This window comes from Sturnira hondurensis, unplaced genomic scaffold (assembly GCF_014824575.4).
Source record: "Sturnira hondurensis isolate 20B ecotype Veracruz unplaced genomic scaffold, ASM1482457v3 Scaffold0013943, whole genome shotgun sequence".
In the NCBI taxonomy this organism is placed as follows: Eukaryota; Metazoa; Chordata; class Mammalia; order Chiroptera; family Phyllostomidae; genus Sturnira; species Sturnira hondurensis.
In genome coordinates this window covers 11,770-39,244 of record NW_028086574.1, presented here as the reverse complement: position 1 = coordinate 39,244, position 27,475 = coordinate 11,770, and the positions used below count along the sequence as shown (strand labels likewise).

The 27,475-nt window shown below is 41.8% G+C and overlaps 1 protein-coding gene and 1 long non-coding RNA gene across 2 annotated transcripts; both read left to right on the top strand.

The window, feature by feature from the left end:
• The first annotated feature begins 261 nt into the window (after nucleotides 1-261).
• Nucleotides 262-25,961, top strand: LOC118998252 (uncharacterized). Its single transcript, XR_005068832.1, has 3 exons — nucleotides 262-915; nucleotides 12,834-12,839; nucleotides 25,937-25,961. It is a non-coding gene; the product is annotated as an uncharacterized LOC118998252 (long non-coding RNA).
• LOC118998249 (zinc finger protein 211-like) lies at nucleotides 1,376-11,244 on the top strand. The gene is given in 4 exon segments (XM_037062298.1): nucleotides 1,376-1,634; nucleotides 2,865-2,991; nucleotides 8,051-9,549; nucleotides 9,551-11,244. Coding segments are annotated over 4 exon segments (1,851 nt in total). The 5' UTR covers nucleotides 1,376-1,442; the 3' UTR covers nucleotides 9,584-11,244.
• Nucleotides 25,962-27,475: the final 1,514 nt, after the last annotated feature.

Below are 27,475 nucleotides of genomic sequence, written 5' to 3'. Positions count from 1 at the left end.
GCAAGGCAGGGAGACAGCAGACTGCTGATATGGGAAACTCAGCTGTTGCTGCTGTTTTCCTTGTTGAAATTATAATTTTTCTGCGTGTTTCTGATATCTTAAAGGGCTTAACATCTGCCTTACAGCATTCATGGGAATCCTATCTGATTTTCAGTGATCTCTCCAGGGAAAACAATGTTGAGCCTTGGCTGCATTTTGTCTACTGCCTTTTGAGGATAGTGGGATGTGATTGAGACATATTGTATTGAGACATATTGAGACATATTGAGAAGTGACCCTGGAGACCTATAGTATTGTTATCTCCCTGGTGGAGTGTTCACCTCTTCATACAGGAAACTCAGTGCCCGCTTGATTCTTTACTCTGTCCAGGACAGGGTGGAGGAGACGATGGTGCTCACCATGTATTCCATGCAGCCATAACCATTTCCAGCTGCCTCAGCCTCCTTTCCAGTGTCTTAGTGTCCGCACCAGAGATCGCTGGGTAGGAACATGATCCTTCTGAACACAAACCCTCATCAGCTGCCCAGTACACTCTGGTCACAGCTGATATTCATTCTCCTGATTGCTCGACATGAGCCAATTGCATCCTGCCAAATCAGGTTGAATCTATGCCTCCACAGCCCGGCTAGCAGAGTATATAACTTGTGGAATTTTTCAGAGAAGAGGGTGAGTGCTGAGCATCCTTTGTGATATTTGCGATCTGCTTCCATGACATTTTCTTAACAATCCATTTAAAGTTACCAGGTGACAAGCTTGTACGCCCTGAAAATAGACCCTTTTCTGCCATTTCCCTCACTGCTGTCAATAGAATGTCTTGGATTAGGTCTGAATCTCTAAAGCCTTTCTGTTACTGGTTTTCCATTTTTAACAGAGGAAGCAGTGCTGAGCAGCCCTTGGGAGTGACCTTGGACCTTGGTAAAAGTGTGGAATCTAGTCACACTTTTGCATAGGCAGAGATAAGACTTTTGGCTGCATGAGGCAGTAATGCACTTAAGAATCAGTATATACTTTTTATATTAACTTTGAAAAGCGGGTTCAACTAACGCAGAATACACAACCTCCCCTCAAGCACGTTCAGCCTGAAGAAACCACACGTCACATGCCCTGAATCAAAGGGTCTGCGGGTCTATTGGAAACTTCCTCACCCAAGAAATGATGTTTACCGGGGCGCCACAGTGAATGCACTTAGTGTTCTCTATATTCCTGTGGTGTAAGTCCGCAAAACACTCCTGGAAACTGTGGAAATACAGGATCCCGGTTTGGAGTGTAAGAACTACATTACCCAAAAGGCAGGCTTGGAATAGCAGGATGTTGAGCCAATAGAAACTCAGAAAAGCATTCCCTTTGAGCTCTACTGTGGGGCGGGACTTCCGTGGCTTTCGGTGCCTGGCATTTCTGTGCACTCAGTTTCATTATTACGTGATCAGTATCTTCTGATCAGAATGTCGAGCGTAGAAGGTGCCAGAGTAGGGGTCACCACAGTAGGTGTGAGGGACAGTGACGCTGCTCGCGTGTCTGGCGCCAGGGCTGTGACAGGCACGCCAACAACAGCGACACCCGGGTGGCCCGCCGCTCCCGCCCTGCTCCGCCCGCGGAGTCCATTGGCGGCGGCCGAGCGGAGGCACCCGGCTGAGGTGAGTACGCGTCCCCCTGGCCTTCCGTCCTCAGTCTGCCGAGCCCTGCAGCCCAGGTGCGGGGCTCCTGTCGCGTTCGGCATCCAGGCCCCGGCCTCCGGGACGTGAGGCGCTGGTAGGTGACACATCGTGTGACGCGGTGGAGGCGGTGACGGGCTGAGGGGCCAACGGCGGTTTTCTCAGTAAACCTCCAACACGCCGGGGGTGATCCTGCTCTGGACGTTCCTAAAATTTCCCGTGTCAGACAACCTTCAGGTCCTTGGCTGGCTCAGGAAGGTTTGAAGGACAAATCGGTGTGCGACTAAAGCAAGTTTTATTCAGGTAGAAAAAAAAAAAAGAAACGAGCCAGCCTGGGTGCTACTGTGAAAGAAGCAAAACGTGTGCCTCTGAGTGGACTCGGGCCAACCAGAGAGAAGAGCGAGTGCTGAGATAATTTGGGGGATTTCACCTGCTTTCAAGGGTGGGGACTTCCGTCTCCAAGCTTTGTGATGTCAAGTTCTGAGTGTGCCTTCTTGGTTGGGAGGGGTCCTTGAAGTTCCCATAGGTGATTGACGCAGGGGCTTCCTGCCTTTTACTGTTTCCCTTTGTTGGTTTCCAGAGGTAGGGCCTCTGGTGAGAGGACCTGGGCTCCTAGCCCTCCTTCCCCTGTCAGTATTTTTGCCTTCTTTCTGTCCTTTCCGTTGTAGTGGACCATTCTGACATATCAGAGCATCCTCTGGAAGCCATATGCTACATTTATGGGTGATTTCAGAGAGATGGCTGTGGTGTGGAACAGGAGGTGGCAGAGCTGAGGGAGTGAATCTGGGTGTGAAGATGTTAAGGAGGTAGAGGTCATACAGTATGTGCACAGCTAGAGGAAGTGTACGATGATGGTCCTGAGTACCTGGTGTGGGGATTTAAGGGCGATGCATAAGCCCATGGTTGACTGTGTCTTGGCACAAGCTGGGAAACTCACTGGAATTGCTGGGCAGGAGGGATGGAGACCTTCAGGTCTGGACCTGAGCATAGGTGCTACTTACCTGCTGCACATCCCATTTTTGCTGCTGTTGCTGAGACAGTAAGAGTGTTGAATGAGACTGGGATGAGACAGGAGGCAGCACTGGGGCTAAGGGCTGGTGTCTTCTCTGAACTGGGGGTCCTGGAGGCGTGTGGGTGTGGGTAAACTTTATATGGAGTAGAATTAGGGGGTTTCTCAGACAGTTTCTGATTCATTTGTATTAATTTTGACAGGATGTTGTAACCTTTGAGGATGTCACAGTGTATTTCTCCAAGACAGAATGGCGCCTCCTTGATGAAGCTCAGAGACTCCTGTACCTTGATGTGATGCTGGAGAACTTTGGTCTTATATCTTCTCTGGGTAAGACACTCAGTTGCAGTGTACTCTTTTTTAAAAAAAATATTTTATTTATTTATTTTCAGAAAGAGGGGAAGGAAAGGAGAGAGGGAGAGAAATGTCAATGTGTGGTTGCCTCTCATGTGTCCCCCAATGGGAACTGGCCTGCAACCCAGGCATGTGCCCTGACTGGGAATCGAACCGTGATCCTTTGCTTCACAGGCCCGTGCTCAATCCACTGAGCTACACCAGCCAGGGCAGTTGCAGTATACTCTTCTTTGGCATGTCTGCACCCCCCTTTCTTCTAGTTGCCTCTTCTATTCTATGCTCTAAGGGTCCTGAAGTGACTTGCACCCAAGAAGCAGTGGACAACAGTGGCTTGTCTTGAGCTTACCCCTGATCCTGTCTCCAGAGGTCCTTCTTATTGTGTCATTGCCTCAAATTTTAGTAAACTAACCCTCACTTTCAAAGAAAAGGCGGGAAGGGGACCTAATATTCACCAGTGACCTGGACTAGGCTTTCTGTTTCCCATGTTCTTCATTACTCAGAGGTTGCTCTGTCCTCGTATGTGAACTGTGTACACTGTTAGCCTCCCCAGTTTTCTGCGTAGAACCTGGACTTGGCAGGACTGGCTTGTTTGCACTGCCCTCTACTCTCATTGCTACCTCAATACCTGCTGTACTGAGCCCTCATAGAAGAGTATTTGAGGTCATCAGTGTTGCCAGAAGCCTAACAGATTTCACATTGATAGGTGAGGAAAAGTATTTTTTATCTTCCTGTTGATTATATATTTATATTTATATTTATATTTATATTTACTTATATTTGTCCAAGGATGCTTATTGACTGTTAGAGAGAGAGTAAGGGATTAAGAAAGAGAAACATCAGTGTGACAGGAAAGCATCAAAGCATCCATCAGTCACCTCCCATTCTCACCCCAATTTAAGATTAAATCCACAAACTTACTATACCAAACAATTCTCCAGCTAACAGAACCACCCTGCCAAGGCTGGATAAAATATTTTGTAAATATTTATTAGTTCTGTTTTCTCTAAAGGGAAGCAAAGTTCAATAATTCCTTATTGCTTTTGAACAGGATGATCTACCCATTGTTGAAAGGAGAATATTTTGTTGTCTAGTACTGCTGCATTGCATTTTCTGCCTTCAGATCTCATATTGTCCTGATGTACTTAAGTGCTCTGTGGTTGGGTGCATAGTAATGAAAATTGTTATTTTCTTAATTAATTCTCTCATTTATCATTTTAAGTTGAACTTTTATCTTGTGGCAGTCTCTGAACTTGTCTTTTTTGTCTGATAGAATTTCCCGTACTCCTGCTCAATTTGGTATTATTTGTACTGACTATTTTTTACATCTCCTTACTTTCACCTAATTTTGTCCATAAACATTCTGAGTCTGTTGGAGGCAGCGTGTGTTGTGTCTTGTTTTTTTTTTTTTTAATACAAAAGAAGCTCAGCCAGGCCTCAAATTATTTTTTAGTTATTTATTTTTTATAAATGTAAAAATTTTAAAGTTGACATACATTATTATGTTAGTTTCATGTGTGCACCCCAATTACTAGACATTATATAACTTATTAAGTGACCATCCTGATAAATCCCGCACCCATCTGAACCCATACATAGTTATTAGAATATTGTTAAGTATATTCCCAAAGCTGTACTTTGCATCCTCATTACTATTTGGTACCTGCCTATTTGTTCTTCTTAATCTCTTCACCCTTTTCACCCATCATGATAATTTTTACAAGCATTTATTTGAGCCAAACTGATGTCAATGCCCAAAAGGCAAAATCTCAAATGCAATTGTGCCTTTGTTTTTAATCCCTGCAGCCACTTTATGTCTCTCTTTTTTAAAAAAAAGATTTTATTATTTATTTATTTTTAGAGAGGGCGAAGAGGGGGAGAAAGAGAGGGAGAGAAACATCAGTGTGTGGTTGCCTCTCATGCACCCCTAACTGGGGACCTGGCCCGCAACCCAAGTGTGTGCCCTGATTGGGAATCAACCCGTGACCCTTTGCTTTGCAGGCCTGCTCTCAATCCACAGGGCTACCCAGCCAGGTGTTTCATTCTTTTTTATGATTTTTGTTCCCATATTTGTTATTCATTATGTTGAATTCCACATGTATTTTCTTGTACCTCAGTGAGGTTTTTAAAAATTATTATTTGAATGTTTGTCTGGCAGTGTGTATACCTCCATTATTTGGTAGTTAAGTTTAAAATTGTGATGTTTCTTTTGTGATTTTTCCCCCTTATTTCTTTTTGCCTAGTGTGATGTCTGAGGATTGAGTGAAACACTTACCTTTTAAGACCTTATGGACCAAGTCTGTTAGAGTACACAGTTTTTATTTTTAAAACTTTATTTATTTATTTATTTTGAGAGAGGTTTAGGAAGGGAGAAAAACATCAGTGTGCCTGAGAAANAATGTTTGTCTGGCAGTGTGTATACCTCCATTATTTGGTAGTTAAGTTTAAAATTGTGATGTTTCTTTTGTGATTTTTTCCCCCTTATTTCTTTTTGCTTAGTGTGATGTCTGAGGATTGAGTGAAACACTTACCTTTTAAGACCTTATGGACCAAGTCTGTTAGAGTACACAGTTTTTATTTTGAAAACTTTATTTATTTATTTATTTTGAGAGAGGTTTAGGAAGGGAGAAAAACATCAGTGTGCCTGAGAAACATCAATCGAAGACACTGAAATACAGAACATGCTGACAGGGTCCAGAGGGGAGAGGGGAGAGAATCATAGGGGAAAAGGGGAAGGACTCACATGAACTAGTATAAAGGACACATGGACAGTAACTAAGGTGGGGGGTGGAAATGGGAGGGAGGTGGGGAGCACTGGGGTGGGGGCAGGGCTGGGAATACAAGACAGAAAACTGTACTTTAACAAGAATTAAATTAAAAAAAAACATCAATCGGTTGCATCTCACACACCCCAGTTTGGGGTCTTGCCTGCAATCCAGGCATGTGCCAGGAGCTGGATTTTAGTGGGCAACATTTCTGTTCACAGGCTGATACTGACACTAGCCAGGGTGAGATGTACTTTTATCTGCCTGTGGATACAAAGGTACTTAGTAGATTATATGTTGTGTTTTAGGTGAAGACACATTTCATTTCCCATTACCTTGCTGGCCCATCAGCTGAGGTCAGAGTAGTAGAAGCTGTAGGCATTGCCTGTGGCCAGGGCAGTGGATGTGTAAGTGTTTAGCGATCTCCACTGCAGTTTTTGGTGGCAAAGATTGCTGGGGAAATACTCATGTTATTCTTTCATAGTTGATGTTGTGAGCAAGGGGATTCCTCGTGATATCCATTCTGACAAACTCTACAGGTTCCTTTGAGATTAAATCTGTGAAGAGTTTGCAGATATTACAGAGAATCCTAAAGTTCTCCCTGACAAAGTTTGCATTGGTCTTCACAAAACGGTCACTAAGGTCCTAGCATATGTGCAGTGGCTTGGAGAGGAAGCTCTCACCTTTCTTCTGAATCTAAACATCTTTGCTAACCCAGTCTCTCCTGCAATCCTCTGTGCAGTTCTTTGTTTTATGCTCCACTTTATGGTTTGTTGGAAAAAACTGGTGCCTTAAGCATTTGCCCTTTTCCTCAGTGGCTGCTTTTTGTCATGGGTAACTGTCTAATCATTGTTGAAGGGGGTTAAATATTTGTATTTTTTCTTCTTCCATCTTGCTGTCATCACTTACATAGATCTTTTTCCTTTGGAGTGTTTGTGTTGACTTGTGCTACGACAGTGCCGGTTATGCATCACTTCTGTTTTCTCTTACAAGTTATCTCATCAGTATTTGATGTAATTGCTCTACTTGGAGGGAAGTGGAAGAGTTCTTTGTGTAGCACAAGTCGGGCAGGGTTCCAGCCATGACAAGATGGGGTCAGAGGAGCTCTGCTGTTGGTGAATGGCAGTCAAGGAGAATTTGATTCCAAGGTTTTGTTAAAACACAATGAGGGCCCTGGCTGGTGTAGCTCAGTGGATTGAGCGCGGGCCTGCAAACCACACGATCACGGTTCATTCCCAGTCAGGGCACATGCCTGGGTTGCAGGCCCGTTCCCAGCAGGGGATTCACGAGAGGCAACCATACATTGATATTTCTCTCCTTCTCTCCTTCCCTTCCCCTGTAAAGATAAATAAATAAACTCTTTAAAAAAACAAAAACAAAACAAACAAACAAAAAAACACAATGAGGAACCTATTCTGTTTAATGGTATTTTGTCACCATTGCCAGTGGCCACACTTTAATCAACTTGTCCATTTCCAGTGTTGGCACACTGCCAGTTTGTTACTTTTAATAGTCGTCATTTCTACTCTGACTTCCAGCTGTGGATAATTTCAGCGTCTCTAACCTCTATACCACAACTGTTTCTCTGAAGAGTCTTTTTGGTGTGCTTTCCAACTTCGCTTAATGACCGTAGCACCATGGTGTGTGCACATGCCTCTATACAAACCTTGCACAGCATCTGCTCTGCTGTGGTTGATTTTCATGGTTATGGGCACATTCACATCCTCCACACAGCCTGACATTGCCAGCAGGAAGGCTTTTGCAGGCAGCTGTCTGCAGTGGAATGACCTTTAAACCCTGCCTCTGTTCCTGGTGCCCCATCCTATTGTAGTGTCTTTCTTTTACTGAGTTCCTCATTATTTATTGATCTTACTGGCCTAGTAATGCACAATAACCCCTTGCTCAGTGTCCATCTTGCTTGTCTTAGAAATTTTTCACATGAAAGCCCTGGCTGGTGTAGCTCAGTGGACTGAGCATGGGCCTGCAAACCAGACAATAGTGGTTCGATTCCCAGTCAGGGCACATGCCTGGGTTGCAGGCCAGTTCCCGGCAGGAGCCAGTTCCCAGCAGGGGATGCATGAGAAGCAACCATATATTGATGTTTCTCTTCCTCTCTCCTTCCCTTCCCCTCTAAAGATAAATAAATAAAATATTTATTAAAAAAAGAAAATTTTCACATGAAATCATAACTAGATATGACAGATACAATTTGTGATGAGCAACCCCTTCCTTATAGTTCAGTATTTACTTTACCAGCGTTTGTTTCTGTTCAGGTTGCTGCTGTGGAGCAGAGGATGTGCAGGCACCCAGTGAGCAGAATATTTCTGTAAGAGTCTCAGAGTCGAAGAATCCCAAGGCAGCTTTGTCTTCCCAGAAGAGCCACCCCTGTGAGAGATGTGGGCCAGTCTTGAGAGACATTTTCCTTCTGATTGACCAGCAGGGAACACAGCCCAGCTCGACACTGCTGCAGTGTGGGGCGTGTGCAAAACCATTTTATTTCAGTGCACAGAGTCACCAGCAGCAGGAACAGGACACTACACAGAATGGTTTCATAAGCAGTGTGGACAGTGTCTCACTTGGAAAGAGCTGCAATTCCCATATGACATGGAATCCTTGTACCTCTAGTCAGGTTGCAAAAGATTTCACCGTGTCCTCAGGACATCTTGAGCAACAGGATACTGACACCATGTACAGGGCAAACAAAATCTCTCAGTCTGGAATGACTTGTCAAAAGTCTGGCATGACAAGTACAAAATACTATTATAACCCAGGAGAATGCAAGGAAGCTTTTGGCTTTGATGACACACTAGTTGAAGATAAGAATGTCATTACAGGAGGACAGTGCTTTGTGTGTTGTGAATGTGGGAAATCTTTTACCAGTATCTCTGACCTCCATAACCATCAGAGAGTTCATATTCCAGAAAGGCCTTATGAGTGCAGTGAATGCGGGAAATCTTATACCTGGAGCTCTGCCCTCCGTAGACATCAGAGAGATCACATTGGAGAAAGGCCTTATGAATGTGGTGAATGTGGTAAATCTTTTCCCATAAGCTCTGCTCTTCGTAATCATCAGAGAGTTCACAGTGGAGAAAGGCCTTATGAGTGCAGTGAGTGTGGTAAATCTTATACTAGTAGTTCTGACCTCCATAGACATCAAAGAGTTCACACTGGAGAAAGGCCTTATGAGTGCAGTGAATGTGGGAAATCATTTACTAGGAGCTCTAACCTTCATAAGCATCACAGAGTTCACACTGGAGAAAGACCTTATGAGTGCAGTGAATGTGGAAAATCTTATACCAGGAGCTCTGCCCTTCGTAACCATCACAGACTTCACACAGGAGAAAGGCCTTATGAGTGTGGCGAATGTGGGAAATCTTTTACCATTAGCTCTGTTCTTCGTAATCATCAGAGAGTTCACACTGGAGAAAGGCCTTATGAGTGCAGTGAGTGTGGAAAATCTTTTACTTGGAGCTCTGCCCTTTTTAATCATCAGAGAGTTCACACTGGAGAAAGGCCTTATGAGTGCAGCGATTGTTCAAAATCATTTCCCAGTAGCTCTCTTCTTCGTTATCATCAGAGAGTTCACTCTGGAGAAAGGCCTTATGAATGTGGTGAATGTGGGAAATCTTTTTCTAGTAACTTTGCCCTTCGCTGTCATCAGAGAGTTCACACTGGAGAAAAGCCTTATGAGTGCAGTGAGTGTAAGAAATGTTTTAGACAAAGCTCTGCCCTTTTTCAGCACTATCGGGTTCATTCGGCGGAGAAACCTGTGTGAGTGTGGTTCATGTGGAAAAACATATGAGTAGCTCTACCTTTTGTCATCACAGAGGAATTCACACTGGATAAAGTGTTTTTAAGTTTAGGGAATGGGGAACATCTTTGACATGTGGCACTTGTCTCCATTAGCATCAGAGAGTTCACACAAAAGAAAGGCCCTGTGTGTACAGTGAAGGTGGGTCATCTTTTATCTGTAGCATTAACCTTCATTGTCATCAGTGGGTTCATCCAGGAGAATGGCCTTATAGCTGCAGTGATATGGGATTTCTTTTTAATCATTAATCTTTTTTTATTTTATGAAACTTCACACTGGAGGAAGGCCTTATGATTGCAGTGATTGTGAAAAATCCTTTAGCATGTACCTCCATGTCATCAGCGGGGTTGACACTGAGGAATGGCCTTATGTTCCTTTCCTCAGTGGGAAGTCTGAGGGAAGTCTTTGTTGCATCAGTAAATTCTATTATTATGGAAGAGTTTGCATCATAGAAATGCCATTTGAGTCCTTTGAATATGGAGAATCTTTTACCAGTAGTCATGGCCTTTGTTGTCATCAGAAAATTCACAATGACTCAGTTCTTGTAAGTTAAGAAAATTTGGGAAATCTTATATTTCTAGACATTTCCTTTGTATTTTATCAGAGGTCAGAAAGCTGATAGGTTTTATATATACATGCAGTATGAGAAAAAAATTTTTTGTAACACTAAGCTCCATTATATTCAGAGATTTAACCCTAGGTAAAGGCCTTAAGAGTACAGTGAATGTAGGAAATTCTTTTTCTATCTTTTTTCTTTTCTTATCATCAGAAGGTTTACACAAGGTTAGGACTTATGGGGACATCAAATATGGGAAATCTTATACCTCGTTGTCATGGCCACCTTAATCACACAATTCACGTTGGTTAAAGGCTTCAAGTATGACTTGAACATGGGAAATATTTAGCCATAAGTCTACACCCTTTTGACATTGGAGAGTTCTCATGGTGTAAATGATTAGATTTTAGGAAGTGTATTATTTTTTTTTCTGTGTAATGACACAGGAGAAAACTTTCTGAGGAAATGTCCATATTTAATTTTGTATGTTCACAGTGTGGACATGTCTCAGAATTTTAATGTTTAAATTTTGAAGAACCTAACAAAGTACTATCTAAAGTAATTGTGCCTTTATGCATATTTAAGTCATAGTGGTTAAGGGTTGCATCACAACTCTCACAAAATCTTTATCTGTTTAATTTTTAGGAATTTTAGCTTTTATATGTCCATGCTCTCTCTGTTGTTTTAGTTGCATTTCTCTAAACATTTATGCTGAGCATTTTTGCAGCGGTGTATATACTACTGATGTGTTTTTAGTAAATTGTGTGTTGACATAATTTACCAATTTTTTTATTAATTTGGGCTACTCTCCTTTAACAAATAGGATAGTGAAACAGCAAAGACATATGTTATAATGTTACTCATTTTCACTCCTTGAATAACAAGTAATTTTCACTTTGTGGAATAGTTGAATTTTTTTGAAGGAGGATAATTGTTCCAATATTGTAAAATGATTCCAAATTATTTGGATTTTTTTGCTGTACAGAATGTAATTGGTACATACCATATATGTTAAAGAATAATAATCTGCATTATGAACTCACTTCATTGCTTTTGTAAGTTCAAACATTTAGTAATATAATAAAAAGACTTGCTTTTTAGTGTCAACCCATTTTCATGGTCTGTCATCTGGGGTTTACCGGGCTGCAGCAGGTTTTGGAGATGAACAGGCAGTAAGAGGATGAATGGGTATTAGTTGGGCCTCACAACCCACCTGGAAGCCAAAAGAAGAGATCAGTGATTAACACTCCCTAGACCTTGGGCCATGCAACTGGCTTTTAAATGTTAGATTTTTTTCTTCTGATTAGGTATTTTTTAAGTATATTTTTGATTATGCTATTACATTTGTCCAATTTTTCTCTTCCCCTTTACAATCCTCCACCCTGTACCTGCCTTCCCTCCAGCATTACGCCCGGGCCCCAGCTCAGTGCGTGTCTGTGCCTCATACGTATAGGTTCTTCGGCTTCTCTATTTCCTATACTATTCTTAACACCCCCGTCTACTTTGTACCCACCAAGTATGTTTCTTATTCCCTGTACTTTAGCCCCCACTCTCCCCCTCCCCCTCCCCGCTGATGGCCTTCCATGTGATCTACATTTTTATGATTCTGTTCCTATTCTAGTTGTTTGCTTAGTTTGTTTTTGTTTTTAGATTCACTTGTTGATAGTTTTGAGTTTGTTGTCCTTTTACTGTTCATAGTTTTGATCTTTTTCTTAGATAAAAAGCTCGGTGATGATGAGTTCCTTTAACTTGACCTTATCTGGGAAGCACTTTATTTGCCCTTCTGAATTATAGCTTCGCTTGGATGTAGGTCCTTGCCTTTCATGACTTTGAATACTTCTTTTCAGCCCCTGCTTGCCTATAAGGTTTCTTTTAAGAAATCAGCTGATAATCTTTTTAAAAAGAGATTTTATTTATTTTTAGATAGAGGGGAAGGGTGAGAGATAAAGAGGGGGAGAGAAACATCCATGTGTGGTTGCCTCTTGTGTTCTCCCTACTGGGGGCCTGGTTCACAGCCCAGGTCTGTCTCTTGGCAAGCAATTCCTGGTAGGTATTTCTTCTCTTAGTTTCGTTATTATCTGGTCATATTCTTCTGGTCAAAAAATTGAATGGAGAAGGTGCCAGAGCTGTGGTCACGGCAGCAGGAGGGAACTCCAGTGAGGATGCTTGGGTGACCGGATCCAGGGCCAGGACAGAGTCTCCAGTACAAGGGACCCACGGCACACTTGCAGCAGCCCCCTTACACTGCCCACAAAGTGTATGGCTGCAGCCTTTCTGAGTTGCCCTGCTGAGGTGAGTGTGCATCCTCTGACTTTTCTCCCTCACCCCACTGAACCCTACAGCCTGGGTGTGGAGTGCCTGACGCACCCCGTAGCCCAGACCCTGGTGTCCTGGACAGTAAGGTGCTCCTGGCTGACATGGTATGATGGGAAAGTGGGGTGGCGGGGAGAGGGGGGTGGGCTGAGGGGCCAACTGCAGTTTCATTAACCTCAAACACACTGGCACATTCCTAAAAATATGTGTCAGACAATATTCAGGACTTTGAGTGGCCCAGGAAAGGTTTGCAGGGCAAATCATTGTGAGACTAAAGCAAGTTTTATTCAGGTAGAAAAAAAGAGGCCAGTGTGGGAACCACTGTGAAGGAAGAAAAACGTGCCTTTCAGTGGATACCAGCTAACTGGAGAGAGAGGAGCAAGTGCTGAGATAGTTCTTGTGATTTTACGCATTTTCAACGGTGGGGGCTTTCTTTCCAAGCTGTGTGCCAAACTCTGAGTCCCTCTTGTGGTTGGGAGTGGTCCGTGGGGTTTCCATTTCCATGATTGCCACAGAGGCTTCTTGCCATCAACTGTTTTCCTTTGTTTGTGGCCCGAGGGAGAGGCTCAAGTGAGCGGACATATCCTCCTACCGCTCCTTCCATTTGTCAGGATTTTCCTCTAACTTCTTTCTGTCCTGCCTCCGTTGTACTAGATCATTCTAACACCAGAGCACTCTCTGAAAGCCATATGTTAAGGTCATGGGGGATTTCAGAGAGATGCCAGGTGTGGACCAGGAGGTGGCAGAGCTGAGGGTGTGAACCTGAGATGTCAAGCTGAGAAGGAGGAAGAGGTCACATAGTGTGTGCACAGCTAGAGGAAGCATGAGCTTGTGGTCCTGGGTATTTGGTGTGGGTCTTTAAGTGTAAAGCATAAGCCCGTGTTTGGCTGTGTCTTGGAGGCATGATCTGGGAGACTCAGTGGAATTGCTGGGCAGGACAGATGGAGCCCTGCAGGCCTGGACCTGAGCCTAGATGCTACTTCTCTTGGGGCACATCCCATCTTTGCTGCTGTTGCTGAGGGTGATAACGGTGAGTAATGACCTGTGGTGAGACAGGAGGCAGCACTGGCACCAAGGGCTGGTGTCTTCTCTGAACTGGGGATTCAGGAAAGGGTTGGGTATGGGTAAGCTTTATATGGACTAGGGTTGAGGGTCTCAGACAGACTGTTCTGGATTCATTTGTATTATTTCTGACAGGATGGGTTGTCCTTTGAGGATGTTCTGAGAGAGAAGAAGAGAGAGAGAAACATCAATGTGAGAAGTGCATGGATTGGTTGCTTCATGGTCATCCCTGACTAGAGATCGAATCCACAACCTTGTAGTGCTGCCCCGGACAACTACCCATCAAGGTAAGCCAACTGGCCAAGGCTGAATAAAATATCGTGTGTATATTTATTAGCTCTGTTTTCTCTAAAGTGTAGTCAAACTGCTCTGGCTGGTGTAGCTCAATGGATTGAGCGTGGGCTATGAACCAAAGGGTCGCAGGTTCGATTCCCAGTCGAGGCACATGCCTGGGTGCCACACGAGAGGCAACCACACATTGATGTTTCTCTCCCTCTCTTTCTCCCTCCCTTCTCCTCTCTAAAAAATAAATAAATAAAAATCTTTAAAGTGTAGTCAAACTTAAGTAATTCCATATTACTTTTGACTGAGATGATCTACCCATTGTTGAAAGGAGAATATTTTAGTTGTCTAGTACTGTTACGTTGTGTTTTCTGACTTCAGATCTTGTACTGTTTGCTTAATGTACGTAGGTGCTCTGCAGTTGGATGAATAGTAATTAAAGATGTTATCCTCTTGTTGGATTGATTCCTTTACCATTTTAGGATGACTTTTTTCTCTTGTGACAATGTTTGAGGTTGTCTGTTTTGTCTGATAGAATATTAGTTACTCATGCTCTCTTTGGTTTTATTCGTATGGAATTTTTTTTTACATCTCTTTATTTTCAACCTCTTTATATCCATAAAGTTCTAATGAGTCTCTCATAGGCTGCATATATTGTGTCTTGTAGGATTTTTTCTTTTAACACAAGGGAAGCCTGGCTGGTCCTCAACTTATTTATTTATTTTTATAAATTTAGAAGATTTAAAAAATATTTATTCATTCCTAGAGAGAGGGGAATGGAAGGAAAAAGAGAGGGAGAGAAACATCCATCGGTTGCCTCTCACATGCCTCTAACTGGGGACCTGACCTGCAACCCAGGCATGTGCCTTGACTGGGAATTGAACCAGTGACCTTTCAGTTCATTGGCTGGCATTCAACCCACTGAGGCTCCCCAGCCAGGTCTAAATTTAAAAATTTTAAGGTTGACATACATTATTATGTTACTTTCATTTGTACACCCCAGTGATTAGACATTGTATAACTTACTAAGTGTTCATCCTGATAAATCTTGCACCCATCTGACACCGTTCATAAGTATTAGAATATTATTGACTGTATTCCCTGTAGTGAACTTTACATCCCCATGACTACTCTGTAACTTCCAATTTGTACATCTTAATCCCTTCAACTTTTTTACCCATCATGAGAATTATTATAGTATTTATTTGAGTCAAACTGATGACAGTGGCCAAAAAACAAGATCTCAAATGATCTAGTAGCCTGCGTTTTTTATCCCTTCCTCCACTCCTTGTCTTTTTATCGAACAATTTTTTGAAGGACCTACTAATGGCCTTCAAAAAGGCCATTAGTGAGCCCTGGCTGGCGTAGCTCAGTGGATTGAGTGCGGGCCTGTGAACCAGACGATTGCGGTTTGATTCCCAGTCAGGGCACGTGCCTCGGTTGCAGGCTGGTTCCTTGCAGGCTAACTACCAGCAGGGGATGTACAAAAAGGCAACCATACATTGATGTTTCTCTCCCTCTCTCCTTCCCCTCTAAAGATAAATAAATAAATAAAATCTTTTAAAAAAAAAGTTGGGTGCTTATGCTTGTATGGAAGGAATCCTGGTACCAAGGGTGAACCAATCAGACGCAGCCTTATTTTATATTTTAAAAAAAATGCCATTAGTCTTTTTTAAAAAACACTGTCTTTTGTCTTTGTTTTCTGTCTCTTTTGTAGTTCCTGTTTTGTCTTCTACTCTTGCTGATTTTTTTTCTGTGTGTGTGATTTGATCCTTTTTTTCTGTAGTATGCTTTGATTCCTTTCTCTTTTGTGTATCCATTATGTAGGATTGTGCTTGTGGTCCCATTAGACTTCCATAAAGCAACTGATACTCAACGTATTATTGTAACATGAAAACAGCTTCAGTTGCATGCAAAATTTCTACCTTTTGACTCTCCAACACACTACTTCATTATGTTTTGATGTCACAGTTTATATCTTTAAATTTTATATATCTATTCACAAATTATTGTCACCATTGTTATTCTTAATATACTTTACTTTTATCCCATTCAATAGAGTTAAATAAAGTACATTCCACCAATGAACTATTTTAGTATTGTGAACTTGATGACATCCCTGACCTTACCAGAGTTTTACATGTTGGTACATTTTTGTGTTTCTATGTGGTATGCTTTTATTACAGCTCAAGGAATTCTTGGGGGCATTTCTAGTAAGTCAGTGTAAGTGGAAATTAACTTTTTCAGCTTTTGCCTTTCTGGGAAAGTTTTTGCTTGTTATTTCTGAGCCAGAGGTTTTTGTTTAGTGTTTTGAATATATGATTTGACATTCTCCTAGCCTGCAAGGTTTCTTCAGAGAATTCTCCTGATAGCCTTATGGGAGCCTTGTCCTGTATATGAAGAGTTGCTGTTTTCACTGGTCTTGCAAAAATCTGTTTGGGTTTGACTTTTGACAATTTTGTTATAATGCATCTTGCTGAAGTCATGTTTGCATTGAATCTGTACAGGTACCTCTGAGAATCGGTAACACATTTATTCACATTTCTTTTTCATATATGGAAGTCAATTGTTTAAAAGATTTTACTTATTTATCTTTAGAGGGGGAAGGGAAGGAGAGTGGGGGAAAGATATCAATGTATGGTTGCGTCTCTTGCATCCCCCACTGGGAACTGGCCTGCAACCCAGCATGTGCCCCGACTGAACTGCGATCATTTGGTTCACAGGCCCACGCACAATCCACTGAGCTACACCGGCCAGGGCACTTTAACATATTTTTTACTGCTTCATATAAATCTCTTGATTCAGTTGTGTCTTCTAATGGCACTGAAGGAAGCATTTCTTCAGTGACATTATATTTATTATCAGTATGTCTAAAAATGGCAAGTTGAGCCATACCTGGCATCAATGCAATCATCCATCGCCAAAGCATAGCATTTAAAATTAGTAGCTTTACTCTCTAAATTTTTTGATAGATTTTCCAGTTTCTTCAGTTCACCTGGCTATAGTCTGGTGAGGCAATCTGATTTGAGAAATGTGCCCCTTGATATCAGGGAACATTGTATCGGCCATGCTGTCTATACATTGCTTAATAAACTCACCATCAGTAAATGGTTTTGATTTTTTGCTATTAAATATGCTACTACATAACTAGCTTTTGCAGTGGTATCTACCTGAGTTGTCACATTTTGAAACATTTTCGTTGAGAAGACAGACTTTTTTCACTTTCACTATTTTTCCTTTAGAAACAATCCTTCATACACATTGAATGTGGCAGCATGTTTTTGCATATAATGCTTTTTCAAATTTTAGACCTTGAAAAGTTGTACAAATTTCCTACAGATGAAGCAGAGTGCCTTCCTATTTGCTTCGATAAAACAGGAGTCATCCTTCCACTTTTCATGGGGCAATCGTCCTTCATCTGTAATTTTTTCTTTTTGTGTTTTTTTTCTTTTGAGATGGTGTAGAAGCCATGCTGTGATTTAAAAAAATAATATAAGATAAGGGACTTTGTTGACTTTCATTATGAAAATTACTCCACAGTAAAATAGCAAGGTTTGGGCCCTTCTACATCCCTCTCAGCTGCTGTTGCAGGTCAGGACAGAGAACCAATTGTACAGTGAGTGTGGGGACCACGTGAGAGGCGCTGTTGAGGTGTGTAAGTACCTTAAGAATCAAATAAGGCCCTGCTGGTGTGGCTCGGTGGGTTGAGTGCTGCTGTGCAGACCAAAGGGTCACCGGTTCGATTTCCAGTCAGGGAACATGCCTGGGTTACAGGACAGGTCCCCAGGAGGGGGCACACGAGAAGCAACCACACATTGCTGTTTCCCTCTCTCTTTCCCTCCTTTCTGTTCTCTCTAAAAATACATAAATGAAATATTCAAAAAATAATTAAATAATGCTTACCTGACTTCTAAGTAACATTCAATGCCTAGCATTGCAATGGTAGGTTGAAATATTATTGATAATTGCTGCCTCACTAAGTCACCAAGAATGCATATAACATCTGATAGTGTGAATTCTACTGTCTGCACTTGGAAGGTAACACACTGGAAGCTGCACAACACAGTAAAACTGAAGCCACCCATGCGTACAAATAGCAAGAGTGTAGGTATGTTTATTTTATGTGACATTGCAACACGTAATCACAAAAAAATCTCACAGTGTTTTAAGTAAATTTAGTAGATTTGTCTTGGGCCACTAAAGACAAAATTCTGGGCCATTTGTAGTCATCCTGGGCCACATGTGGCCCATGGGCCTCGGGTTGGACACCCCTGATTTAGAAAGAGGGGAAGGGAGGAAGAAAGGAAGGGAGAAAGATCAATGTAGGAGAGAAATGATTGGTAGCCTCTACCATGCTCCCAATGGGGGACTTGGCCCGCAATTCAGGCAAGTGTCCTGATGGGAATCCAACCAGCAACCCTTCTGTTTGAAGGCTGGTGCTCAACCTTTTGACCCATACCAGCCAGGGTGACATAAAATTTTATCTGCCCATGGATACAATGGTGCTTGGTAGGTGATGTGTTGTGTGTTAAGTGAAGACAAGATTCAATTTGCATTCTTCTTGCTGCCCATCAGCTGATGTCAGAGTAGTGAAGATTGTAGGTTTCTTATGTCCAGGGCAGGAGTTTTTCAAATGTGTACCAGTCTCCATTGCAGTATTTAGGGGCAAAGATTACTGGGGACATACTGATGCTATTCTTTCATAAGAAATGTAGATAAGGAGATTCCATGCTGATAAACTCTACAGGTTACTTTAAGAGGAAATCTGTGAAGAGTTTGCAGATGTTAGAGAATCTGAAACTTCTCACAGACAACAGTTGCCATAGTCATTCACAGCACAGGCCACTAGAGCCCAAGGTAGCACATGTGCTGTGGCTTCAAGTGGAAGCTCTTACCTTGTCTTCTAAATCTAACCATCTTTGCTAAGCTAGTCTCTCCTGCAATTCTTTGTGTGCAGTTCTTTGTTTTATGCTCCACATTATGGATCTTTGGAAAAATGGGTCTCCTAAGCATTTCCCCTTTTCCTCAAGCACTGTTTTTCATCAGGGATAATTGTCTAATTATTCTTTTTTAAAATATATTTTTAAGGATTTTATTTATTTATCTTTAGAGAGGAAGGGAAGGAGAGAAGGAGGTAAATATCAATGTATGGTTGCCTCTTGTGAGTCCGCTGCTAGGAACTGGCCTGCAACCCAGGCATGTGCCCTGACTGGGAATTGAACCTCGATCGTGTAGTTCACAGGCCCGCGCTCAATCCACTGAGCTACACCAGCCAGGGCTAATTGTTCTTGAATGGGGTTGAATATTTGCATTTTTTCTTCTGCCATCCTACTGATGTTGCATACAGAGATCTTTTTCTTTTGTCCCATGTGTGCTGAGATGTTCTACAATGTGTTGGTTATCCATCTCTTCTGTTTTCTCTGAGGAGTTGCATCATCACTATTCAATGTAACTGTTCAACTGAGAGAATTGGAAGAGTCCTTTGTGTAGTGCAAGAGGGACATGAGTCCAGCCAACATAGGATAGGCTCACAGGGGCTCTGGTAATGGTGAATGACACTTGGGGAGGGTTTGATGTCAGGACTTTGTTAAAACACAATGAGGAACTTGTTCTGCTGAACTGCGTTTTGTTACCATTGTGAGTGACCGCACCTTAATGTATTCTCCTTTCCCAGTGTTGGCACTTGGCCTGTTTGATAGTCTCATAGTTATCATTAGTACTCGGACTTCCAGCCAGGGCTGAACTCTGCCTCTCTGACCTCTACCCCACAACCATTTCTTTGCAGAGTCTTTTTGCTGTGCTCTAAAACTTTGCTCAACGCCTGTGTCACCTTGAAGTGTGCCCACGTTTCTATGTGAACCTTACACAGCTGTGGTGGTCATGGTTTGGGGCACATCCACATTTCTCTATACAGCCTGACGTCACCTACCAGGAGGGCTTTTGCACGTGGCAAAATGGGTATTCTAGGAACCCATAAGCAGAGGAACAACGTCTAAATCCTGCCTCTTCCTTGTTTCCTGTCCTATCCTACCATCTTTCATGTAATGAGGTACCCATTATCTACTGTCTTAGGATGTGGCCTGGCAATGCACAACAACCACTTTCTCAGCATCTGTCTCATGTATCTTTTTTTATATAAAATTTTTTAAAGATTTTATTTATTTATTTATCTTTAGAGGCGAAAGAGAGAGGGAGAGAAACATCAATGTATGGTTGCCTTTCGTGCGTCCCCTGCTGGGAGTTGGCCTGCAGGGAACTGGCCTGCAACCCAGGCATGTGCACTGACTGGGAATCGAACCGCGATCCTCTGGTTCGCAGGCCCGGGCTCAATCCACTGAGCTACACCAGCCAGGGCCCCTGTCTCATGTATCTTGAAAATCATAACACAGAATCATGCCTTGATGTGATGAATGCAAATCTGGGGTGAGCATACCCCTTCCCTACTTTAGTAGGTACTTTGCCAGCATTGGTTTTTGTTCTGGTTGCTGCTGTGGAGCAGAGGATGTGGAGGCTCCCACTGAACAGAATGTTCCTCTGAGTGTCACAGGCTAAAAATCCCAAACCACCTTTGCCTTCCCAGAAGAGCCATGTCTGTGAGAGACGTGGGCCCACTTGTGAGACATTTTCCACTTGGTTGACCAGCAGGGAACACAACAGAGACCGACACTGCTGAGGTGTGGGGCATGTGCAAAACCATTTTATTTCAGTGCACAGAGTCACCAGCAGTGGGAGCGGGAGCGGGACACAACACAGAATGATTTCATAAGCAGCGTGGACAGGGTCTCACATGGAAAGAGCTGCAATTTCCATGTGTCATAGACACCTTGTACCTTAATTGGAATGGGAAATATTTCCTAATCAGCTCAGGACATCTCAAGCAACTGGCTACTCACATCATGCACAGGGCAAAGGAAATCTCTAAGTCAGGAGTGACTTTCAAAGTAGAAAATGACATTGCACTCTAGAGAATGCAAGAAAGCCCATGGATGTGATTATACATTTCTTGAGGACCAGAATTTTCTTACAGAAAGACAGTGTTGTGTGTGTTGTGAATGTGGGAAATCTTTCACCAATAGCTCTGCCCTCCACGGTCATCAGAGAGTTCCCACTGGGGAAAGGCCTTATGAGTGTGGTGAATGTAGGAAATCTCTTCCCTGGAGATTTGCCCTTCATTGTCCCCAGAGAGTTAACACTGAAGAAAGACCTTACAAGTACAGCGAATGTAAGAAATGTTTCAGAAAGATCTCTTCCCTTATTCAACACTGTCAAGTTCATTCTGGAGAAAGGCCTTTGTGAGTGCAGTAATGTGGAAAAACTTACAAAAGTAACTATGCTTTTTTTCTTCATTGAAGAGTTCGCACTGGATAAAGGCTTTCTGTGTGCAGAGACTGTGAGAAACCTTTGACCTGTAGCAGTCACTTCCATTAGAATCCAAATTCATGTGCAAAAATGTCCTTAGCATTGCAGTAAAAGCCTGAAGTCCTTTATCTGTAACATTAACCTTCATTGTCATATGAGAGTTCACAATGGTGGAAAGACCATATGAGTGCAGTGAATGTGGGAAATCCTTCATCTGTATCAGTTACCTCTGTTGTCTTCTGAGAGTTCACACTGGGGAAAAGGCTTATGCCTTCATTGAATTTGGAAAATTCTTCTCTTATTCTTCTCTTATGATCTACCCTCTGGGTTGGAGCAGGACTTGAAAATGGACCGGGTGTATGAGTATTAATGGGTATTTGTTGTAATTGTAATGTAAGTTCCATTACTATAAGAGAGTTTGCATGGTAGAAATGCCTTCTAGTGCTGTGAATATGGGGAATACTTTACCAGTATCCATGTCCTTCATTATCAGTAGAAAATTCACAACAACTAAGTTCTTGGAAGTTAAGAAAATTTGGGTCCTGGCTGGTGTGACTCAGCATATTGAGTGCCGGCCTGTGAACCAAAGGGTTGCCGGTTCCTTTCCCAGTCAGGGCACATGCCTGGGTTGCAGGCCAGGTCCCCAGTGAGGGGCACACTAGAGGCAACCACATATTGATGTTTCTTTCCCTCCTTTTCTCCTTCCCTTCCTCTCTTTTAAAAATAAAAATAAGTAAAATCTTAAAAAAAAAGAAAACTTTTTGGAAATTTTATTTTTTTAAATATAATATTGATGTTAATATGTAATTAGTTTATTGTTATTGATAATGGTTTAACAAACAGCTACTACTTGAACAACAATAAAATGTTTAAAAATTAAAAAAAACAAAAAAGAAAACTTGGGAATTGTTTTATGTGTAGCCATTTCCTTTATTATCTTCTCTGAGGTCACACAGGTGATAGATTTGAAATGTACGTGCAATATGAGAAGTCCTTTTTGGGAGCACTCATCTCCATTACATTCAGAGATTTCCCGCTGGAAAATGGTCTTAAGAGTACAGTGTGTGGGAGAAATTCTTTTTTCTATTTTTTTTCTTTTTGTATCATCAATTTACACAGAAGATAGGCCTTATGGGGACATCACATGTGAGAAATATTTTACCTTGTAGTCATTATCACCTGAATCACAGTTCACACTGGTTAAAGATTTAAAGCATGAAGTGAACATGGGAAATCTTTAGCCATAAATCTACACCTTTTGACATAGAGTTCTCAAGTATAAATGGCTAGATTGTAGGAAATGATTTTTTTTTGCAGTGTAATGATACTAAAGAAAACTTTCTGAGGATATCTGAGTTTAATTTTATATGTTCATAGTACAAACATGTCTCAGGAGTTGAATGTTTAAATTTTGAAGAATTAACAATGTATGATCTAAACAAATTGTCCTTTATTATACATTATTTTTGAAAAGATTATTTATTTATTAGAGTTAGGGGACAAGAGGGAGAAACAGAGGTAGAAAAACATCAATGTGTGGTTGCTTTCATGGGCCCCAAATGGGAACCTGTCCTGCAATCCAGACATGTGCCCTGACTGAGAATCAAACTGGCAACACTTTGGTTTGCAGGCCGGCACTCAAACGACTTAGCCACACCAGCCAGGGCTGCATTCTTACTCATAGTATATGAGGGTTGCATTTCCGCACTCTAACAAAATCTTGATTTGTTCAATTTTCATTAATTTAATCTCTTTTTATATGTTCATCATGATCCGTTGCATTTCTCTAAAGATTTATTATGAGCATTTTTGCAGGTGTGTGTGTACTACTAATATGTTTTTAGAAAATATGTGCTCACACACTCTTCCTATTCTTTTATTGATTTGGACTCCTCTCTGTAACAAATAGTAAAACAGCAAAGATGTATGTCATAATGTTACCTATGTTCACTCCTTGAATAACAAGTAATTTTCGATTTATGATCTACCCTCTGGGCTGGAGCAGGACTTGAAAATGGACTGGGTGTATGAGTATTAATGGGTATTTGTTGAGTTCAGGGCCCTTCTGGAAGCCAAAGAGAAGAGATCAGTGTTTAGAATATCTTGGGCCTGCAACCTGGGTCTCATTCTTGGATTAGTGACCATTGCTATGATTCGAGAAAAATGATGCTCTCTATGGGCTTCAGTTTCCTCCTTTGTAAAACAGGGGTCATGAGCACCCTTGACCTAGGACTTGGTGCTTGTATGAAAGGCAGTGGCTAAACTGCCAGTTATCTGCTGTGGGTGCCATGCACAGGCCTCACTCCTGGGACTTTCTGCCCTCAGTTCTTAGAAAACAAAATGTATTAAGAAAAAGAAGATCAAAACTATGAAAAATAAAATGACAATAAATACATACCTATCAACAAATGCATCTAAAAACAAACTAAGCAAACAAGAAGAACATACACATGATGGATATAGAGAGTACATTTTGGTGGTTGCCAGATAGGAGGTGGGAGAAGGAGTGAAGAGGTGAGGAAATTAAGAAGTATAAATTTGTTCTTGGCTGGAAAGAAGTATTCCAAGTCATGAAATCCAAAGACCTACAACCAAGATTGCTCTATCCAGCAAAGCTTTCATTTAGAATGGAAGGGCAGATAAAGTGCTTCTCAGATAAGGTCAAGTTCAAGGAGTTCATCATCACCAAGCCCTTACTATATGAAATGTTAAAGGGACTTCTCTAAGAAAAAGAAGATGAAAAATATGAACAGTGAAAGGACAGCAAACTCACAGTTATTCACAACCACACCTAAAACAAAAGCAAACTAAGAGGACAGCTAGATCAGGAGCGGAACCATAGAAATGGAGATCACATGGAGGGTTAGCAACAGGGCAGTGGGAGGAGGAGAAGGGGGGAGAAGGTACAGAGAATAAGCAGCATAGATGGTAGGTAGAAAATAGACAGGAGGAGGGCAAGATTAGTATGGGAAATATAGACTCTAAAGGACTTGTGACACATGGACATAAACTAAAGGGGGGGAATGGTGGGGGAGGGGATGTGCAGGGTGGAGGGGAATGAAGGGGGGAAGTGGGACAACTGTAATGGCATAATCAATAAAATATATTAAAAAGAAAAAAAGAGGATGGATTCAAATTCCTGAGTCTGGCTCCAGAGCTGGGGTCAATCCCTTCCATATCACACCGAGTACTTAGTACAAGGCAGGAGGAGACAGTAAACACCAGGGAAATGAGAAACTCAGTTGCTATTGCTGTTTTTATTGTTGCAATTGTCATGATTTTTTCTCATTTTTCTGATGTCTTAGAGTGCTTAATATCTGCCTCATAGTGTTCATGATAACACTGTCACTTTCAGTGGTTTCTCCAGGAAAACTACTTGGAAACTTAGCTGCATTTTTAAAATGTATTTATTCTTAGAGAGAGGGGAAGAAAGGGAGAAAGAGAGAGAGAGAAGCATCAATTGATGTGTGATTTATCAGTTGGTTGCCTCTCACACGCCCTCAACTGGGGACCTGTCCTGCCACCCAGGCGTGTGCTCTGACTGGGAAGTGAACTGGCAGACCTTCAGTTCACAGGCTGGCACTCAGTCCACTGAGCCACAGCAGCCAGGGCATGTATTTTTCTAATTTCATTTTGATCAAAGCACAAAGCTTGGCACATAGGAGAACCCAGTGATTCGAAGCCACATCTTTCTGTAGGGTCACATATCTTTGGCATGAGTGCTTTTGATATTATCCACTCTGGTGAATGTGGTGCCTCAGGATGACCCTTCAATTGTTTTTGGTGCATGTTACTGACATTCAATCTGCAGCATAGAGGACAGATAGATATGATACCTTTGATATACTCAGAAGTGATGCTGGAGCTCTGGCTGGTGTGGTTGAGTGGAATGATTGCCAGCCTGTGAACCAGAAGGTTGCTGGTTCAATTCCTGGTCAGGGCACATGCCTAGGTTGTGGGCTAGGCCCCTGGCTGTGGGCAAGCAAGAGGCAACTGAGGATTGATGTATCTCTCGCACATTGATGTTTCTGTCTTTCTCCTTCCCTTTCCCTTTCTCTAAAAGTACATAAATAAAATCTTTAAAAGACTATAGTATTGTTATCTCTTTGGTGGAGTGTTCTCTTCTACATACAGGAAACTCAGTACCCACTTGATCCTGCACTCTGTCAGGACTGGCTGGAGGAGAAAAAGGTGCTTAACATTCATTTCCTACAGCCCTGACCATGTTCAGCAACCACATCCTCCTTTCCAGTCTCCCCATGTCTATGCTAAAGATCTTTGAGTAGGAACATAGTTCTTCTCAGCACAAGCCCTCACTCTTCTGCCCAGTACACTCTGGCCGCAACTGAGATTCTTACTCCAGATTCCACCACCATTTGGTCAATGGACAAAGTCAGATTGAGTCAATGTCTCTCTCCACTGCCCAGTTAGCCGAGCTATGGCTCAGGGTTTTTTTCAGAGAAGAGGGTGAGGCCTGAGTATCCTTGATGATATTTGTGGTCTATTTCCATGACATTTTCCTTAACAATACAATTTATTCAAGGCACCAGATGACATGGGTAGAACTCTGAACATTGACCCCTGGCCCCTTGTTCCCTCCACACTGCTTTCAATATAATGTCTTGGATTAGTGCTGAATCTCTAAATCTCTTCTACATGTTACTGATTTTCCATTTCCGTGTGTGATTTGTCAACTGATTTAGCAACCAATTGATAAATCACACATGAGCAAAGAAGAAGTCCAGAGCATCCCATGTAAGTGACCTGGAACTTCAGTATTTTGATGTCATTGCATTTTCACAATAAAATCACTAGTCACAAGTCAAACTAGTTTTCCCAGTTATTGGAGAGATACAAGTACACTTTTTAGTTTTCAGTCTATATGAGAAAAATTAAGTGTAGGTCATGGTAAAGAGAATAATAACCATTGCACAGTTATGATCCCCTAAGCAGAGATGAGGTATCTGTTCATTTTCAAGCTCAGTTCAAACTCTTATTGAATTCTAATGTCATCCCCATCCTTTAGCTTGAAGTTCCTTTCTATGCCTGATTATATTGCTATATTGCTATTTGTATTGTATAACCTTTTATTGACAGGTTTTTCGAGTGTGTCTTGGTGTCTCGTGAAATATAATTCCTGAATTTTTTTCTAATGTTTTTGTGTTGACAATGCCATAGTTATCCTCATCTCACCTACAAATCCTAAACTATGTCTGTAATTCAGAAGTTCTCTCTCATTACGATTACTACAATACCATTTTCCCACTAATAAAAATACCAATGAGCCCTGGCTGGTGTAGCTCAGTGGATTGAGCACGGGCCTGTGAAGCAAAGGATCATGGTTTGATTCCCAGTCAGGGCACATGCCTGGGTTGCAGGCCAGTTCCCAGTGGGGAACACATGCGAGGCAACCACATATTGATATTTCTCTCCCTCTCTCCCTTCCTTCCCCTCTTTCTGAAAATAAATAAGTAGAATACCAATGACTTTGCCAGAATATATTTTTGCCTGCTTTTCCACAATTAATTTTTCTCTATTGATATGGAATTACCAATAAAGACTCATTTATGTTTATACTGTGCATCTTATTTTTTCAAAGTTTTGTGTAATATTCTTTTGACATATTTGTCATATGTATGATGGTGTAACTATATTGTTAACCTAATAAAATATCACAGATTCTTTCCATGGGCCATACCCCTCTTTATTGAGATGTGCTTTATTGAGCTTAAGAGAGAATATGTACTCATCAACAGGTATACAAGTCCCTCACACTGCAAAAATTTTACGTAACCCAACAAAAGTTCAGGTAATGGTTTGCCTTTTGTAATATTAAGGCATTTTTGAACTATGGTATGTATATATTCATATTTGACCTAGTGCTACTGCACATTTCATATAATATTCACTGGAAAACAAACAAGTGTGAATAGCTTTATTAGGACATTATTCATTGGTCTGGAACTTTACATGCAATTTCTAGTCTGAGTCCAGTAATTGCATGCCTTTGAGGTCTTCAACATAGACTCCACTGTCAGCAAAGAAGTGTATAATTTAAATCAGAAATGTCTGATCAAGTCAGTGTGGACTTTAGTCACACTGCTGCACAGGCAGAGCTAAGACTTCTTGGCTGCATCAGGAACAGATGCACTTAAGTATTAGTGCATTTTTAGGAAGATTTTACTTATTTATTTTTAGAGGAGGGGAGGGAGAAGAGAAAGAGAGAAACATCAGTGTGTAGTCAGTCACCTCTAACGTGTCCCCACTGGGGACCTGGCCTGCAACCCAGGCATGTGCCCTGACGGGGAATCAACT